This window comes from Hyaloscypha bicolor (assembly GCF_002865645.1).
Source record: "Hyaloscypha bicolor E unplaced genomic scaffold K444scaffold_98, whole genome shotgun sequence".
Taxonomy (NCBI): Eukaryota; Fungi; Ascomycota; class Leotiomycetes; order Helotiales; family Hyaloscyphaceae; genus Hyaloscypha; species Hyaloscypha bicolor.
Genome location: NW_020194600.1, coordinates 861,622 through 880,215, shown reverse-complemented (window position 1 = coordinate 880,215; position 18,594 = coordinate 861,622). Strand labels below are relative to the sequence as shown.

Below are 18,594 nucleotides of genomic sequence, written 5' to 3'. Positions count from 1 at the left end.
GTATGACCGCGTGCTGCTTTGCGGAACAACGACCGCTTCTCTTAATCCGCGGCACTTTCTTCCCATTCCTCCTCCAGCTCCTTAAGTGTTTTGGGGACACTCCATTATATCTTGATCAACTAGTCTTCATGACCTGTTAATTCGACCTCCCTCTCCTCATCTTACTACTTCGCTGCGGGGTCAGGAAACCTCCGCGCTTAAATATGCGCTGGACGACTTACCTCCTAGCTGCGGCTGCAGCCGTGAGGACCGAGGCTTCTTCGTTGCACCCACCAGTTTTGCCTCTCTTTATTCGGAATCCTTACTTGAGCACTTGGTTGGGCAGAGCCAGAGGGGATCCCTGGGATCGCTGGCCGATATTCTGGACTGGGCAGGAGGTCTGAAGATATAGCTCAAGACTGTGGTCAGAGAGACTAATGTGGTCTCTAGATCGGATTCTCCGTACTTGCAGCAGTACCAAAGTCCGACACAGTGTTCCCGCTAATTGGCAGACCCCACGACTCCCTTCCTAAGAATGGAGAAAGGTAGCGTCCCTCTGCTCGATATTCGGGATCGAAGCTAATGGGTTTGCAGTTTCAATGTTTCATACCCAACCTACCTAGGAGCTACCTTCGATGCTTCGACTACGAATCTCACATACAAAATACCTGCTCCTAGCTACAACATAGATCCTGCCGAGATCACCCTATCGTTCCTCTCTCCCATTACTCCAACGTCGACCCTACGACAAGCCATACCTGCTTCATACTTGACAGTACATGTTACCGGATCCTTTGATATCGATGTATACATTGACCTCAATGGGTTATGGGTCAGCGCAAATAGGGGCAATGAGATTGTCTGGGAGCTCAGCGATACCAAAACTTCTACCTCGAAAGGCTTGAAAACCTGGAAGGTCAAGAGAAGAGTGGAACAATTACTGACTGAGGATTGGGATCGAGGAGAATGGGGTACATTGCACTTTACTGGCCCTTCTGATGTCAACCATGAGGCCGGGACTTCGGCGCTCTTGAGAAACCGCTTCTCTCGCACAGGAAAGCTGCAAAACACTGTTGATGGCAACTTCCGCGGAATCATGGATGACGAGCCCGTCTTTGCATTCTCTAAGTCTTTCAGATTGAATGGTACCTCATCAGCTAGTGGTCTGTCTTACGACAGCGTGCTCTTTACAGTTGCCCATATTCAAGATCCTGTCATCCAATTCGCTTCAGCACGCGGCCTCACTTGGATGAAACCATTATGGGCCTCTTACTACCATACGGCAGATGAGGTGCTCGAATGGCATTATCATGATTTCGACACTGCTTTCAAGCTGGCCAGCAATTATTCGCTCCAGCTAGAGGAAGATGCCCTGAAGTCTGGATCGGAAGACTACAAGGATATTCTGGCAGTCAGTGCACGCCAAGTCTTGGGTGCCACCAGCTTTGCTGGTACACCTGATGACCCAATTATCTTCTTTAAAGAGATCTCGTCTGATGGTAATATGAATACCGTTGATGTTATTTACCCAGCCTTTCCATTCTTCTTGTACACCAATCCTAAATGGTTGGCGTGGCTGCTGGAGCCGCTCATCGAACATCAACTCAGTGGTCAATATCCGTAAGTCCAAAGTAACTTTCCCATGAGGTTCAGTATCTAACAATACCCCAGAAATGATTACAGCATGCATGATCTAGGTGCAAGCTTCCCAAATGCTACCGGGCACCCAGACGGCCGTGACGAATACATGCCTGTGGAGGAATGTGGAAATATGCTCATCATGGGTCTTGCGCTGGTCAATTCATTGAAATATGACACCGAACCCGCTAGTATTTGGTCTGCTGAAGGAAACCCCAGATACATCGAATCAGAAGGAGGAAAATTATCCCTCTACATTGATGCTGATAAGATGGATGACACTTTTGGTGGACCAATCTCAGCAAAGGGAGAAAAGCAAGCTCGTCAGTGGGTATCGAGATCATACAAACTGTGGAAGCAGTGGACCGGATATCTTGTCCGGGAAGCCCTGATTCCAAGCAATCAACTATCAACGGACGATTTCGCTGGCTGGCTAGCAAATCAAACGAATCTTGCTTTGAAAGGAATCATTGGCATTCGAGCAATGTCGGAGATTTCAGAGCTTGTGGGAGAGACTAAAGATGCAAAATACTACCGCAACGTTTCCGAAAGCTACATCAAGCAGTGGCAGGAAGAGTTTGCTGTCTCTCGAGATGGGACACATGCTAAGCTGGCATACACCTGGTTTGGCAGCTGGACAACGCTCTATAACCTGTTTGCAGACTCGTTGCTATGCTTTCATCTACCAACCTCTACTGTGGACTTGAATGATGGCCTTGCACAGAAGCCGATGGCTACGCAGAAACCTATCAAAGATCCAGTCTCGAAGACAGCTTTCGTCGGCGAGAAGATTTACAAGATTCAAAGCGATTGGTATCACAACGTTCGGCAAAGATATGGTTTACCATTGGACAGCAGACATTTGTACACGAAGAGCGATTGGGAATTCTTTGCCGTTGCTGTTGCAAGCAAGCAGGTTCGGGAAGAGGTAGTTCAATCAATCGCGCTTTGGGTAAATGAGACTTCAACTGGTACGCGTATCCTGGCTTCTTGGCTCCGTTTTTAGGCTTTTATACTGACAAATCGAACAGATTCACCACTTACCGACTTATATGACACAGAAGGAGACGGCGGGTTCCCTGGAATTGCATTCAAAGCTCGTCCTGTGGTTGGGGGTCATTTCGCCTTCTTGGCATTGGAGAGAGCATGTGGTGGAAAAGCGGTACAGGCATTGAGCTTCCTGGATTCCGAGCCGCCTAAAGACCTCTCTTATCTCATGGACGGCAGGAGTGACGAATTGTGATGTGGATAAATGACTGCTACCGAGAATCCAGAGAGGCAAGGGTCATGTTGATCATTGAACTTTGCTGGATTCCGAGCTCCATCAAGAAAACAAGATCATACAGTACTTCGAAATGAGCTCGACATCAATGTAAATGCATGATTCAGCCGCATACGACATTTTTTAGAACTTTCAATACTTTTTGCCCCCTTTTCCCAAAGGGTGGTGGCTCTCAGACGTCTCAGCTTTGTGGAAAGTTGCCTGCGTCTCATTTGAGTTTAGCGCTTACGCTAGTGTGACTCTCGCTCGCTTAAGGCATGCGTGAAATAATATTTCGATCTGTTCCCTCGCAAACACGACACCATCAACCTTCCATCCGTGATATCCTTCATCAAACACTTTCCATTCTCACATCGCCTTGAGATACCTCCTACTTTACCTGTCCACAATACCCGAGCGGCCTCTAGCTCAGTGTTGTTCGGACAGACACGACAGCTTTTGTCAATACAACAACCTCCCTCAACCTCAGCTTCACCTTCCACACCCCCGATTAACAACTCCACCATCATGGCTTCCATGGACTATGAGAACGAGAACGGCACTCGTTATGATGGTAAGTCGACTAATTTTCATCTTCCACCACTTTGCGCCCTATTTACTGGCCAAAAAACTTGGTGTTAACTTGACGCGCAGACGAGGCTCCCCGTTATGAGCGCGATCGCAGCGCATCTCCCCGTCCAACCCGCCGCAACGACAGCCCTCGTGGTGGTCCCCGTCGCTCTGCATCTCCCAACGGCAATGGCCATGCCGAAAGCCGGTCAGTATCTTTCGCCTTCGCCACTGACACATTTTTCTGACATCTCCCAGCGGTCCTCCCAAGAACGAGCGTGGCCCTCCCCAAGATGACGGTGCAGTCAACCCAGGCTCCAACCTCTTCGTCACCGGCATCCACCCTCGCCTTTCCGAGCAAGAGGTTACCCGTCTCTTCGAGAAATACGGTGATGTTGAGAAGTGCCAGATCATGCTTGATCCCCACACCAAGGAGTCTCGTGGCTTTGGCTTCGTCAAGATGATGACCGCCGAGCAGGCCGATGCCGCCAAGGATGGTCTTCAGGGTGAGGTTATCGAAGGTCGTACCTTGAGCATCGAGAAGGCTCGTCGTTCCCGTCCTCGTACCCCAACTCCGGGCAAGTACTTTGGTCCACCGAAGAGAGGCAAGCAATTCCTAACCCTTTGTCTTACACAATTAACTAAAACACCAGAAGATGACCCTCGACATCCACCCCCAGGCCGTTATGGCGACCGCTACGATGATCGTCGTCGTGGAGGAGGAGGCTACGGAGGACGTGATGATTATCGCGGATACCGCCGAGATGATCGTGACCGTGGCTATGGCAGAGACCGCGACGACGGATACGCCCCCCGCGGAGTCGATCGCTATGCTCGCGATGACCGATATAGCAGCCGTGGTGGTGATGACCGACGTGGAGGCGGTGGTGGCTACTCCGATCGTTATGAGAGAGGAGGCGACCGTGGCTCTGCTCGCGAGGCTCCGCCAGCAGCCGCCTATGGTGATCCAGCACCTCGTGGAGAGGCTCGGGAACCATACGGAGGTAGAGGCTTCGATGACGAGAGATTCTCCCGTCGTGATTATTGATTGCTGACAGACCTAGGTGGTGAGCGCCCTGCTCGTTAAACTCGCACGATCTCGACACCGGCAAGGGCTTTGGATCTGCGGTTTTCATTGATGCAGGTGCACTTCCACTTGTGCATTAATCTTTCTTTTGTCTTCATCATGGTCCAAAGCTTCGAGCGGCGGAAAAAGCGGGTGCCTTACACTTTCATCGGCGGATCGAGCGAACTCACTGTGTCGATAATGACTTTCTACGGATGCTTGGGATTTCCTTTTGCTTTTCATCATCAAGTCTCTTCGGCACGACATTCGGTCAGTCGGGCGGGTTCAGCACAAGATCAGCTCCTTCATTGGAGTTCGGGTGTCTTTCCCTGGATTATCGATGGGCCCTCACATTCAGCACCTCATGTCCCCATGTACCACTATGCAGCTTTGCGCAGAGCATCTATCACATCGCACCATTGAATTTCGGCCATTACGCCTGACGAATCTGTCTCGACTTCGTCGTCTTTAGTCGCCTAAAGCAGAAATTCGATAAGCACACAAAAAACAACCCACTCGCAACCTTCGTGATCAACAAAATTATATCTCGCATTTGGACGCAGTACACTGACTGATCAGCAATCTTTCCAACGTGCTCGCTCGCTCGTTCGTTCGTTGAGACTCTCTCGAAGCTCGAATATCTTGATACACTTGCCAATATGCCAATCCGCTCCTCGTCACTATACGCCGTAAACAATCAAACAATACAATCCATCCATCTATCAATAATGAGGCAACTAATCGTAAAACGCTCAAATCAATCACAATTCCGTGCCTTACCAAAGACAAACAATCAAACATCCGCCACCGTTCAGCCAATACTAACCAGAAAGCTGCCGGCACATTCCACACACAAGATCCCACGAAAAATTGAACGCCGCGAGCGGAAGAAGGTAACACCCTGAAATGGAAATATAGGTGGCTGATATATTACATTTTATAGGTCTTGTTTCAGTCCTAGGTTGAGCCGATTCCTTGCTATACAAGCTTTCCTTGCTATATACTCGCTTTACAGCTAACATTCTTGACTTGATTCTGCAAAGGACAGATAAGGGGAAATGGGGTGACTAACTAGGATTCGATGGCGCTGGAATGGAATGGGGAATGTGGCGTGTAGCCAAGATTCCCATTATGGGAAAAGGAATATTGTGGCGTTCAGGGGGCGTGAATTTCTTCCCGTGCCGCAAAGGGTGTTGCCCTGAGAACCGTGGCGGTGGGTGACTTCAGTTGTGTTCCTTCATGTGATGTTTTTGCTCGTCCGCTCTCTAGATTCCAGAATATATACATTTTCAATTGAAGAAATTTTTTCCAACTTGAGACGTCCTTGAGTTTTATGTCAAAGACCACCCGCCCATTCAGAATTCCCAGTCCTAGCCAACGGGCGTATTGCAAAAGTCAGCAAGCATCCATAGTCTTCCGGGCCACGCTACCATCTCAAAACATTTCCTCGTGGTAAGCAAGCAACACGATCCAGAGTGTCGAGGTACAGAGTGGTGTCACGGTGCCATGGTCTATCACATGAGCAAGATCTACCACACAGAGAAACCAACCCAATCAGGCTTCCTTGAGGTAGTACAAACACAATCTACCAAGCTTCGCCTAAGGAAAGGCAGCTTGTGAATACGGAATGGCGCTGCCTTCATAGTCACCCTCAAATCCTCCTTCGGCAGTACGAGCAAGGCAGAGAGCTGCTCAGGCAATGCAAATGTCAAGTTGAATCATTCTTTTGTGTCTTTCGTTCAACACCGTGATTCGGAAGCACCTTGTAGAATTTCCTTCTATGATTCAAGACACTGAACTATACCCCTAGAAGCTCGGATGTTCCTTTCTCCTACAAGGGTTCAATACTCCTCTGGCGTCCAGCTGTTCTCGCGTTTCTCTCTGTTTCTCAAACATCTGAGCATCTCCACTCTCCGCTTCGAACTTATCGAGCTCCCAAAGAACACAATACAAAAGAATTCACTGAACATCAACATGTCCTCACTAGACCGTCTACACACTCCCCCAACAAGCTTTTATCTCGCTCTGCGGGGGATGATGGCTAACAGTAAGGCGGCTGAAAAGCTAGAACCCGTTGAGGGGGGAAAGAGAGAGGTACTGGTGAGAGGAAGGAAGTCTGGTGAGAAGTGGAAGGAGACTGTAACACCAGAGTCGAAGGGGACGAAGGACGAGGTGGTTAAGCAGTGTAGCGCCGGTAGGAAGAATTGAAGAGGATTGCTAAGTGTCATGGCGCTGGGAGGGATAGGATAATACAGAGAAAAGGGAGGAAGAACGGGGTATTGAGATACAGTGTTGAAGGGAAGGCGTTCTCCTTAAGCCGCGAGCGAGACTTTCGCAGCTTCCACGTGGAGGTGGAGGAGGAGGTCATTGCATCATGCAGGGGTTATGAAACAAATGTACATATTCTACATACTCCCTTCAATCTCCTTCCTTGTACTGCTCTATAAGTCGAGCGTGTTGGTGAATCATCAACCACAATCATCTCCAGGCATACAATACCCGCCTCCCTCACTGTCCCCGGTAATCACAATCTTTCCCCTCGAGTTCAACACCTCTCCTTCTCCAGCGTCTCCTTTACTGCTCGTAGGTCTCGAGTTAACATCTACATCCATAGGCGTGAATTTTCTCTCTGCACTGGGGTGCGATTCTTCGACCGAGAGGTGCTGGAGACGGTTTAAGGCGCGTGGGATGGGTGGGTTGCCCATATAGTTTTGGGGTTTGGTGGAGCTGCTCGCATTTTGAGGTGTTGGATTTTGGGGAGGGGCGGAGGGTATTGCTAGAGGGCATTAGTTGGGTTCAAGATGGGAGAGGAGTGGTGAGATGGAAATGTGGTGGGTGGTGGGTGGTAAGCGGGGAAGGGAAGGAAGGGAAAGGAGAGAAGTTACATTTCTTTCCGTCGACATGACCGAGGTTACGGTTTGGGTCTATAATGTCTCTTACTCGGCGCTTGAGCTCTTTGGTTTCTGGGTATAAAAGTTAGTCCATAGTTCGTGACCTGAATAGAGATATGTTCTCATAAGAAGAGGCTTGGAGAGGGGTTTTAGCGGAGGTGGAATAAAGAAATATTCATACCCGGAAAACCACCTTCCGCTTTTCTATCCCATAACAGGTACTCTTCGATAGTTGCCTCATCCTCCTCAGTTGGACCAGGCTCTTCGTCATAGAGATGAACCTTGAAGATACCTCCCGTTCCTGGCTGCAGCGAGACTTCTCCCAAGTCCGTACTAAAAGTTTGCAACAACTCTTGAGCAAACTATGTACACCAACAATCAGGTATGTCCTTGATATCAAGTGACTTGGAAATATTGTGGGCTCGTTTCACTCGAAAGAACTGCCGGATCGGACCGCGACGGAGACAATTTGAGACTGCGGGGAAATGACATGAGACCCGGACCGAAACCAGGCCGGCATGAGATCGAGAGACTGGAAATAAGGAAATGAAGGTGTTAACGCACGTAGGCGGCTCGCAGATTCCATTTGCAGGCCGTACAGAACTCGATGACAATGCGCGGGTATCGAGTCGACAAATCCGCCATCGCGTGCTCGTTCGTGCTCTGCCCCGCTTTGGCGCGATATTGTTCAAGGTAAGTGAAGAGATGGGGGTTGGGACAATGAAATGAGGTTAAGAACCGGTGGATCAGATCAGAGACTTTCGTTGAATATTGCGGTCGGCTTGTGTTGATTCACGAAGTTGATACGCCAAGTTGATGCTAGGATATCAAGGCAAGGTTGGTTTGGTGGAGCGGCTGTTCCTGGCCGATCGCTTCAAGCTTGCTCCTCCGGCAAATTGGAACCCGCTCTGCTGGGACCGAGTTGCACAGCAGCCAAATTTTTATGGGATGATTGTCTGTCCAAATCAATTTTTGAAGGCTCTAGCCTGAAACATCCCGCGAAAGTCCGTAACTATACACATTGAAAGGTTGCTCCTGCGAACATTACAAGCGTCTCCCCAGCCTCCTAAAGGCAGACCACCTCCCGACCGCTGATATGTACGCTTGAGGTATTATCGTAGAGACTAATCCGAATACGCCTGTGAACGCCCTCATCTTCTCGAATATCGTATCGCTCTTGACTCATCCCTTGATTCTTCACATCACAGTGCAGCAGCCTAGATTGTAGCAAGATCAGTATGTCGACAACGTCACGATCCAACTGATTTGAACCCACCTCCTGAAGTTTGGACAACATATGGGTCTTCTCCCTTTGGAATACCACCCCAGATAGACGGAACCATGAAATCTTTTGTGCCATTGGTGTAGGAGATGGTGCTAGCGAATGTTTAGCCCGAGGTTCTCTACTCGATCGACGGAGCACTAAGTCATAGAGGGGCAGAAGGGAAGAAAGCAGCAAACAAAAAGTAAATGTAGATCAAAACTTTCAACGATTTGTGAAGACGAAGGTGAAGTACCGTACCTCTTTGCGGCTTGAGAAACGGGGATGCGCTCTCTCTCCAAATCCTCCCGAAGACGAGAATTCAATTCTGTGAGACGTCGTAGCTTAAGATCTGCCATCGATTGCTTGTTCTTCTTCATCTGACCGGGGTCTTCTCGGGAGGAGTAACCTGAAGGCATGGTGAAGGTGTTGCCGGTTGATGTGTATCGCGACTCCTAATCATTACAGCAATTGATCAGCAGGCTGTCCGAACACGACGCGAAGGAGACTGATCGACGGACCTTGGCTCGTGTGTGCAATTGCAATTGCAGAGCTTGCGACCACTCGCGCGACCTGTTTTCGAGGTGATTGAGGTGAGGAGAGGAGGTTTGAGTGTGCGCCGCGGTGAGGTCCTGAGCACAGATTCGGAAGCAATTTGGGGGTGCCGAAAGAGGAACAGCGCTGATTTGCTAGCACAAACTTTCGCGTTCACGTGCTCGTCTATTTTAGCCCCATTTTGATTCTGAGCGAGATCCCACATTGAGAAAATACGGTGATCCTCATCACCAGCGCTCGACATCGATCCGCCATTCTACCACGATACATAGAACAACCAGAATCGATCGTCGAAAAGGCAAGCCTGCCTAAAATGGCTCCACCACCCCATCAGAAGCCGGAAAATGTTCTCAAGCGCGCCCAAGAGCTCATGGGCGTCGGCCAGTCCCCCGCGGCCTTAGTTTTACTACACGAACACATCACATCCAAAAGGTCACGAAATGTTCCCATCGCCTCCTTGGAGCCGGTTATGCTCCTCCTCGTGGAGCAGTCCGTTGAGCAAAAGAAGGGAAAGCTAGCGAAGGATGCCTTGTATCAATACAAGAACATCTCGCAAAACACAAATGTTGGCACGATTGAGGTACGTGATGGCAGCTTTGGGTTCACCATACGTGGGAGTATAATGCTAAATACTGTACAGTTGGTTCTCAAGAAGTTCATCGAGCTGGCAGAAGAAAAGGTGAAGACAGCGCAAGCAAAGGCAGACGAAGTCCAGTCCACCCTCGAAACGACTGCATCCACCGTCGATGATTTGGAAGCATCTGAGACACCAGAGTCTATCCTCCTATCCACTGTATCCGGCGAACAGTCCAGAGACCGCACAGATCGCGCTATCGTCACGCCATGGTTGAAGTTTTTGTGGGAGACATACCGGACCGTTCTCGACATCCTCAGGAACAATGCACGATTGGAGATCATGTACCAGAGCACTGCCATGCAAGCATTCGAGTTCTGCCAAAAATACACGCGAAAGACCGAGTTCCGCAGACTGTGCGAGTTGCTCCGAAATCATGTTCAAACTGCTGCCAAGTATTCTGCTCAAATGCATGCCATCAACCTCAATGAGCCGGAGACACTTCAACGACATCTCGAGACACGTTTTCAACAATTGAATGTTGCAGTCGAGCTTGAATTATGGCAGGAGGCTTTCCGAAGTGTTGAAGATATCCACAATTTGCTCAACCTTAGCAAGCGACCACCGAAGAACATCATGATGGCGAATTACTACGAGAAGTTGACCCGAATCTTCTTGGTCGGGGAGAACTATCTGTTCCACGCTGCTGCTTGGTCGAGATACTACAATCTTCTTCGCCAATCCGCCGCTATGGTCGCGTCAGGTCAAAGCAAGAAGGCAGACAACCCAGCAACCTCGGAAGCTGATCTCTCTAAGGCCGCCTCCTTCGTTCTTTTGTCAGCCCTCGCCATCCCTGTTATCAGCACTTCAAGATCTCGAGGTGCGTTGGTCGACATTGATGAAGCTAAGAAGAACAAGAACTCCCGCCTCACTCACCTCCTCGGTATGGCTCAAGCCCCTACTCGTGCCGTTCTCTTCAAAGATGCCATGAGCAAGGGTCTCCTGAAGCGTGCCCGCCCTGAGATTCGCGAGCTTTACAACATTCTCGAAGTTGACTTCCATCCTTTGTCTATCTGCCAGAAGATCTCTCCAATTCTGGCTCAGATTGGCGCCGATGCCGAGATGGAGAAGTATGTTCTCCCTCTTCAGCAAGTCATCCTAACCAGACTCTTCCAACAATTATCCCAAGTTTACGAGACTGTTGATCTCGCCTTTGTTGAGAATCTTGCCAAGTTCCCCGAGCCATTCCAAGTCACCCGAGATACAATTGAGAAGTTCATCATGAACGGAAACAAAAAGGGTGACCTTGCAATTCGAATGGACCATGCTACCGGAGTTCTCAGCTTTGATACTGATGTTTTCTCATCAACTAAGGCTATCCAAGCTGGCTCTAGCTCCGGATCAGCTGAAAGCGAAACATCTTCAGTTCAACGACTCCAAAACACCCCATCCGAAATTGTCCGCACGCAGTTAGCCCGCTTAGCCAAATGTCTTTATGTCACATGTCAATACATTGATCCTTCGTTCAATGAAGCAAGAGTCAAAGCTCGAGAAGCAGCATATGCACGAGCCAGGGCTGGTGCTAATCAAGAACATCGGGAGACACTGGCACGAAAAGAGATCATCCAAAAGCGGAAGGAAGAAGCATCAGAAATCCAAGCACGGAAGGAGAAGGAAGATGCCACCCGGAAGCGCATCAAGGCTGCACAACTCCAAGAAGCTGAGGATAACCGTCTCAAGTTGGAACAAAAGGAGCGTGAAGAGAAGCGTATGAAGGCTGAGCTGGACCGGGTACGGAAAGAGGAACTCAAGAAGCAAATCGCCGATCTCAAGATTGGTCCCAAGGCTATTGACATTGATGTCGATGACCTGGACAACCTTGATGCCAATCGTCTCCGTGCTATGAAGCTTGCCCAACTTGAGCGTGAGAAGAACGACATCAACGAGAAACTCCGAGTCACTGGCAAGCGAATCGACCATCTCGAGCGAGCTTTCAGAAAGGAGGAAGCCCAGAAACTGCCAGAAGACTATGCTCAGCAACGTGAACGAGACTTGGAAGCTTATGAGAAGACAAAGGCTCAGACTCTGAAAGAAGCCGAGGCTAAGCACAAGGAGAATGTTGAGCTCAAGCACAGATTGAGTCGATTGGTCGACCGCTATGAGAGCTACCGCGAAAACATCGTTGAGCGGAGACATGATGAATTCGAGAAGCGCCGTCGTGATGCCGAGAGAGAGTTGGAGAAGGCGAAAGCAGCTCGCAGAAAGGAGTTTAGAGATCGCAAGGCTCGTGAGAAGCGTGAGCGTGAAGAGAGAGAGCGAATGCTGCGGGAGGAGGAAGAACGAGCCGCTAAGGAAGCAGAGGAGAAGGCTGAGAGAGAGGCCAAGAAGAAGGCTGAATTCGCAGAACTGAAGGCTATCCGAGAAAAGGAACGTCAAGAAGCTTTGGAGATGGCTGCGCTGCAGGAGCGACGAGCTGAGGAGGCTGCACGACGCCGAGCAGACGCAAAGGCTGCACCTCGCGGGCCACCAGCCATGGAACGACAAGACTCTGGCAGCGGCGTACGACCCCCATTGCCTTTGGCTGGAGCCAAGCTCGGCTGGAGAGAGAAGGAGAAGCTGCGCGCGGAAGGAAAGGAGGTGCCATCTGCTCGCACCGAGTCACCCATGGCCCGTGCCTCACCAATGGGTCGCGCGGTCCCCATGGAACGCACCGATTCCAACGAGCGCCCCGCCCCCTCTGGCCCGCCACGTCTCGCCCTCGCGGGTGGGAAACCATCCTGGAGAGACCGTGAAGCTGCAAAGTCCGGCGGCGAGCCTGCGCCATCCTCTTCCCGTGTCCCGTCGTCATCCGGCGGCGCCCCTCTCTCCCGCGGTCGCTCTGGTCGAGGTGAGAATGGCCGTGAGGATGCCGGGTCACCTGCTGCTCCTGCTTCTAGCGAGTCTCTTCGACCCTCGGCGGCGCCTGGCAAATTCGTGCCTCCTCATCTTCGCAACAAGACTTGAGTCAGGTGACCTGACAGATTGGATGGGTGATGGATTGATTTGATTGTAGGAATTATGCATTTGACTGGCGTTTGCGTTTCCCTTTTTCTGAGGTGGCGACTGGATGGATGGATGCGATGTTGCTCCGAAGATCTGGTGTTTCTTAGATTCGCACCGGGAAGAAATAAAGTCATGACTGCATCTCATCATCGCTGTTCACTGCTTGCCCACTCCTGAAATGATCTGGCGCAAGTGTAGATTCTTTTTAACAAGAAACAATGTAGTCAAACTTCCTGGATGTGAGACTTTCCCTCCTCCTAATCGGGCCAGCGCTCTTCTCAAGTCATACATTATTGGCCATCAAGTGGGCTCTTCTTTTATGCTCGGCACCACTACCTCTGATGCCTGCTTGTAATGAAGCTAAGCCGGCTCAATCCAAAACCACCAAATCCCCCTCTGAACCAATTCATCAGACCTTCCATTGTTTACAATATCGTTCCATAGCGGAAAGCATTGATGCGGCCGTGAAAATTGAAGTGAGTAAGAAATGGAGTTTCGAGTCTACTATGTGCTGCCTGCTGAATCACCCGAGAAGATTATCGCATAGAGGTTATGAGGCGCGCCACTCAGCGAGATATGTCTGTCGATTTTTCTGCCTTGCACATTAAACGCGCTGAAATGAAGGAAGGTACGAGGTAAAACGTAAGACTCAGATGGACTTAAGTATGAATATACAAGAATCGTCTTATTTGGTCCATCCAGGAACAATGGAAAGGCGTATGGATGCGCTTCGCATGGATAAATCCCCAGTGAGTCTTAAGAACGAGGTATAACACTATTTCTGGACTGTGGACAGAGTTGTTGTCTCCGTAGACATCTGCTTGGGTCTGCAACCCATCTCTCGCGGATCAATCAGCACTGAACCACTCACCCCAGGAAGGCTCATTGTTCCAATCCTGCCACCTGAAGGTATCATCTTGACTATCTGGTCCCCCCTGAGGGCAAGTGCTATCCGCGGCTTTTCTCTGAGAACTGCTAGTTGCTGCTGTGTGCTCGCTGCCGTATCCGGGACTGGAGAGTACAGTTTCGCTCAACGATGAAAGAGAGGCACCAATTGTGTTAAAAGCCTGTGGGTCGTGCATTGGCTCGTGACTCTGAAAATTGGGCTCAAATGCCGTATCTTGAAGAGGAGGCGGTTGTTGAAATGCTGCATTTAAAAAGTTCGAAGGTGTGTGCATCGACATTCTCTCAACGGAGGGATATTGGGGGCCGAGGGACAGATCCCGAGGACTTGGAGACGGAGGGCTTATCAGAGCATCTGTCATCGAGATAGACTGAATGTCTGCTTGTTGATCCTCGTTCATCCTCTCCGAATAAGACCTGAACAGCCTAGCTTGGCATTCTTGAATGGTGTCAACCAGATTCGCAATGAGCGATGCCTCAACTGGTTGCATCTCCCGACTGAAGACCTCCAGCACACTCGCCCTTACTAGACGTGGCAGCTCCCGGCGTGCATACTCTTCATAGTTTGCGAGGTCCCAAGAATCAGGCGATAAGGGAGCTCCGTCTTGCATTGGCTCAAAATCTGATTGTTCAGCGCCATGACTTCATTTGATTGAGGGAGTAACTTACAAGGTGAGGGAACATCTTCATTCGGAAACAAAAGTCGATACATATCTCTCCATCGATCTTCATCGGTCTGATCTCGGTGAGCCTTCTTCCTACTCCTCAACTTCCTCTCCATCTCAGGCGTGAGCCCATCAGGTGGATGGCCAGGCTTCACCTGGCAGATTTCAGTGGCGTCGACAGTAATGTGTGCGTTCAGGATCTGCTGATTATCGAAAGTCTGCCAGCATCGTTCGCAATATGGTGCCATTTGGTGCTTCCTGTTGAGATGTTCCCTTCAAGTGATTAGTAGCTAAGTGAACGCCGATGATGGGTGCAATACTTCACTCGAGCGATGCTTGGCCAATGCGACAACGCGCAAGAACGATGAGAGTAGATACTATACCGGCACGGGTCATGCTTCCGAAACATGCAGGCAAACTTGGGGCGCTCGGTAGGGCCATTTGCTGGTGGTGTGGACTGGCTTGGGGGCTGATGACTTCTGTCACTACCTCTATCAAAGTCTTCCCCGTCGTCCTCCCTTTGTCTCTTTCTTTGAAACTGCTGCGATTGTGCGGAGTGTTGATTTGTAGTCAATCTCCCGAGTTGCCCAGGCTCGGGGTGTGAATCTCCGGGGTGCTGTCGAATATCTGATGGCCATAACTGATTGAAGATCACCCAAAACTCTGCCATAACTCGGTCCACCATAGCTTGACGAGCTGGATCTAACATAGGTGTGACAAATTGCTCTTCGTCAACATGGGCATCCGCAAGGCGTGAGAGAAGCTCGTCGGAGGTGTCTTCACTTCCACTTTGTTCTGATTCGCTGCTGTGGTAGTCGGATGAAGTAGAAGATGACATGTCTCTATCCAAGCCTTCGCTTTGGTTGGTATGTAAGGCGGTCTGATCCGCACGAACACGGGTTCTTTTGGAGACGGGAGGATCGCAATTGGTTGGAGGTGAGATTTCTGGCTGGTGAGGCTCCTCGTTACTTTCGAGAAGTTCATTTAACGCTTCTAGGCCGTCCAGCAGCCCTCTGTCTCTAAGTTCTATGATGTAGTGTATGATCATATTCCTGTGCTTCTGAATGAGAGGACTTGGGAAGCCTTCCTCTATAAGTTCCTTCCGAAGCTTCTTCCAAATTGGTTGGTCGTCTGTACAATCAGAATCAAGTGTTGACCCTTCATAGCCTCTTAGTTTTGCTATAATCCAGCTAAGTGATTCTCGAACTTCCGGTAGTGCATCACCAATCTCTCGTTCGGCTCGTCCTTGGGACCCTGCAGAAATCAGGTTGAGTTGTAGGGTAATAGCAAAAGTATATGTAGATATCTTGACTCGAAACTCGCTCGGGCTCTGTATCTTTCTCTTCCCAAATTGAATGTAGTTCCATAGTTGTGGTAGTGGCTTGTCCACACTCACAGTGTTATATTTTTCAAAGATATCATGGAGTACAGAAAGAACCTTCCTGCAATGTTCGAGTGATGTTTTCAGACCTTCTTTTCGACTGCTATTTTGTCGGTTCAGTAGCGATTCTGGCCTTGTGGATTCGTCTTCTAGACGGCGAAGCACCTCCTGTAGGCTCTCAATATCGCTGCTTAACATAACGTGGCCCCCACAAGCTCCGCGACAACTAACACCAACGTTATAGGCCAGCTTAGAAACTTTACGGATGTCCATCATGCATTCGATTGTGCTTTCACTAGAGCCTTGTGCGCTGTGGGCAGCAGCATTGCTCTTCGCAGTTTCACTGAGAGTTGCCAGTATTCCAGATGATCCTGGAGTAGCCAAGGATGGTTCAGCATCGCAAACATTTTGGATATCGCTCTCTGAATTTTGCCGCTGGATAGATTTATCATCGATTCCTTCACTGACCGGAAACTGAAAGGAATTGACAGTTGGTTTCCAATAAGAGCGTCCCTTAGGATCGGTTACGGGAGAGACATGGCTCTCTGAAGCCGTACGGTGCGTGCTACCCTTGGAATCGCCGCACGTAGTATTTTTAGTCTCGAAGATGCAATCCCATGTTTCTAGCCTGGTCGCACACCTCCTGCACGGCTTGTTCCCGTCGCACTGCAGACAATTAGTTCCAAGTAGCCCGCTAGCGCTGTGGAAGTACAGTGGTGTATAGCGAGAGCGCATATTATCATCAGGTAATGGAGACACGAATACTGACCATTGCTCGAGCCTTCTTGCAATTAAGACACGTATATCGTGAGCCCAACTTAGGATTCTTTCCAAGAATAGGTCCGGTAGGGACTTTAAGTCGACCCGCGCTGCGATCTTCTTTGACAAAAGCACTGCTTCGCCATCTCATAACGCCATATTTTTGGATTCCACTTGACGTTCTCGCCTTCTGTAACGTCAACTCCTCCTCAGTACCCCAGTCCTTGTCAGCAATCTCGGAGAAACTTTCGTCCTCATCGGGTGTCATTTCCCCTTGGAACCGATACTCCGTTGTATCAACGATTGACTTTTCTCTTCCTGGTCCGCTCAGTAGTGGGCTTGGAACGTACGGTTTTGAAGTTAAGTTGTGGAGGACGCATTGCGGGTTGAACGCGATCATGTCCCCGACTAAGGCATTAATATCACGGATATGGCTGCTGGAAGCCTGTCGTTGTACGTTAAGTTGACGTTGCGGTGGGCGACAGGCAAGAGTGCCGCCTCGTGGGTAAGGGGGGGAGGTGGAGTCCGGTAAGGACTGTGTAGAATTTGATGCAGGAACAGCGGTCATCCCACGCGCTGTCGATACACAGCCAATACTTGTTGTATTTGACGCACATTCTCCACTTTCTAGTGCTCGCGATGATACCGTACTCCTTCCACTGGGTACATCTTCGTCCAGAGGGGGGTCTTCGCCTTCAAGACCAGGATTCACCGTCGCAGGACTCCGATGATTCTTCTGGTATATCATTTTTCTGAATGAAACCAGCGAAAATAAGCGGATATTCAAGTCTCCAATCAATCTTGGGTATTGTGTCTTCAGCTGTATCCTCAAGTTTCGTCCTTGAAGCTGTTTTTGGGCAAGGCTTCGACAACAGTGACCGTCACGTGGTGAGAGTGCACTTGCCCCGGCTGAGGTTATGGGTGTGACGATTACACTAGTAGAAGATCACCTGGTCATATGAATATTGACCACAATGTAGAACTCCACGGCGACGGATAACCTGTATTCTCATTGTCGATGATGTTAAGGTCGGCAAAACTTTGCCCAGCGGAACTCGCAAATGCGCATAACTTCTGCAGCCATCCCGTCCGCGTATATGATTGGCCAGGCACAGCCCCCTATGAGACATTGCAAACTTGCGCGACATGCGCAAAACTCGGAGAGAGAGGATTTGCAACGGTCTGTGAAGTTGAGACTCGTGACGAGAGAAGAAAACCGAAATGAACATTTGAAGGATGGGCTTGTCATATATATTTGACAATGACCACTGGGTCTGTGGATCTGGTATCCGGCAAAGCGTTGAACAGACTTCGATTGTACATTGTATTACTGGGAGATTGTTTACAGCTGAGTTCCATTCCTAAAGTGAGATTGCGTGACGAAAGTTTAGCGTCCTCGCACTGACGGCTGATGCCCTTTTATTAGCGAACCAAGAGAAGCGGGTAAACATGCCTGATAGAATTAGCGGCAGCTCAGATCAGACAACTAATGGAGTCGAGTAAGATGTCCTGTTCATGTCTATTTCTAACTATATTAACACGGTATTACATTAGCAAACCTGCAAAGGGAGAGAAAGCGTTGTCGTTGAACGCGTATCTTTACGCAACGGACTCGATTCAGGAACGCATGGTTTATGGCCCCAGGGAGGTACTGCCTGTCACTGTGAAAAGAATGGGGACGGATTTGAAGAAGCTAGACAGGGAGATAGCTGGAAACCCAGCTCATTCAGAAAGAAGTGCAGGATAAGTAACCGTAACGCAAACAATTTTCTTTCATAGACAAGGTTTCCAGGGTTTAGCACGGTCGCGAAGACTGTTGGATGATGTTGAAGTTGGGGTTGGAAATCATGTGAGCGGTCTGTGAACAGGGGAGGGGCTCGGCTAGTCACGGAGCTTGTAACAAAGAGGAAGCTCAGTCTTGAAACTCAAACTCTTCTGCTCCTTCTACTTTTGGACCGTTCCAATAAACCGTGCCGCCATGGTTCAGTGCTCCATGATTGGGCCAAAATAGGGGGAAATGCTCAAACGGGCCATGGCAACGTCTCAAAG

General features: G+C 49.7%; 7 protein-coding genes across 7 annotated transcripts; 4 read left to right on the top strand and 3 right to left on the bottom strand.

The window, feature by feature from the left end:
- Nucleotides 1-40: 40 nt before the first annotated feature.
- K444DRAFT_653652 (DUF1793-domain-containing protein) lies at nucleotides 41-3,010 on the top strand. Its single transcript, XM_024885886.1, has 5 exons — nucleotides 41-377; nucleotides 430-524; nucleotides 574-1,599; nucleotides 1,651-2,588; nucleotides 2,649-3,010. Exons 1-5 carry the CDS (start codon nucleotides 204-206, stop codon nucleotides 2,858-2,860), a joined length of 2,445 nt encoding a protein of 814 aa, XP_024735190.1. The 5' UTR covers nucleotides 41-203; the 3' UTR covers nucleotides 2,861-3,010.
- Nucleotides 3,011-3,406: 396 nt separating this feature from the next.
- On the top strand, nucleotides 3,407-4,496 carry K444DRAFT_532627 (RNA-binding domain-containing protein; the record flags this gene model as incomplete). The annotated part of the gene is made up of 3 exons (XM_024875093.1): nucleotides 3,407-3,452; nucleotides 3,533-3,656; nucleotides 3,707-4,496. 3 exons carry the CDS (start codon nucleotides 3,407-3,409, stop codon nucleotides 4,494-4,496), a joined length of 960 nt encoding a protein of 319 aa, XP_024735189.1.
- A 136-nt stretch (nucleotides 4,497-4,632) lies between these two features.
- K444DRAFT_442234 (uncharacterized protein) lies at nucleotides 4,633-5,033 on the top strand. The gene has a single exon (XM_024872846.1). The coding sequence runs from the start codon at nucleotides 4,730-4,732 to the stop codon at nucleotides 4,955-4,957; it is 228 nt and encodes a 75-aa protein (XP_024735188.1). The 5' UTR covers nucleotides 4,633-4,729; the 3' UTR covers nucleotides 4,958-5,033.
- A 1,543-nt stretch (nucleotides 5,034-6,576) lies between these two features.
- On the bottom strand, nucleotides 6,577-8,235 carry K444DRAFT_614541 (uncharacterized protein). Its single transcript, XM_024880548.1, has 4 exons — nucleotides 7,970-8,235; nucleotides 7,587-7,767; nucleotides 7,400-7,477; nucleotides 6,577-7,290 (listed from the first exon to the last, which is right to left on the bottom strand). The coding sequence occupies exons 1-4, from the start codon at nucleotides 8,048-8,050 to the stop codon at nucleotides 6,983-6,985; spliced, it is 648 nt and encodes a 215-aa protein (XP_024735187.1). The 5' UTR covers nucleotides 8,051-8,235; the 3' UTR covers nucleotides 6,577-6,982.
- A 58-nt stretch (nucleotides 8,236-8,293) lies between these two features.
- Nucleotides 8,294-9,259, bottom strand: K444DRAFT_614540 (guanine nucleotide-binding protein gamma subunit). Its single transcript, XM_024880547.1, has 3 exons — nucleotides 8,928-9,259; nucleotides 8,682-8,782; nucleotides 8,294-8,622 (listed from the first exon to the last, which is right to left on the bottom strand). The coding sequence occupies exons 1-3, from the start codon at nucleotides 9,083-9,085 to the stop codon at nucleotides 8,603-8,605; spliced, it is 279 nt and encodes a 92-aa protein (XP_024735186.1). The 5' UTR covers nucleotides 9,086-9,259; the 3' UTR covers nucleotides 8,294-8,602.
- A 275-nt stretch (nucleotides 9,260-9,534) lies between these two features.
- K444DRAFT_631322 (putative eukaryotic translation initiation factor 3 subunit A) lies at nucleotides 9,535-12,798 on the top strand (the record flags this gene model as incomplete). Its single annotated transcript, XM_024883344.1, has 2 exons — nucleotides 9,535-9,801; nucleotides 9,862-12,798. 2 exons carry the CDS (start codon nucleotides 9,535-9,537, stop codon nucleotides 12,796-12,798), a joined length of 3,204 nt encoding a protein of 1,067 aa, XP_024735185.1.
- A 640-nt stretch (nucleotides 12,799-13,438) lies between these two features.
- On the bottom strand, nucleotides 13,439-17,549 carry K444DRAFT_442087 (uncharacterized protein). The gene is made up of 4 exons (XM_024872845.1): nucleotides 16,556-17,549; nucleotides 14,726-16,452; nucleotides 14,410-14,678; nucleotides 13,439-14,362 (listed from the first exon to the last, which is right to left on the bottom strand). The coding sequence occupies exons 1-4, from the start codon at nucleotides 17,291-17,293 to the stop codon at nucleotides 13,686-13,688; spliced, it is 3,411 nt and encodes a 1,136-aa protein (XP_024735184.1). The 5' UTR covers nucleotides 17,294-17,549; the 3' UTR covers nucleotides 13,439-13,685.
- Between the last annotated feature and the right edge of the window lie 1,045 nt (nucleotides 17,550-18,594).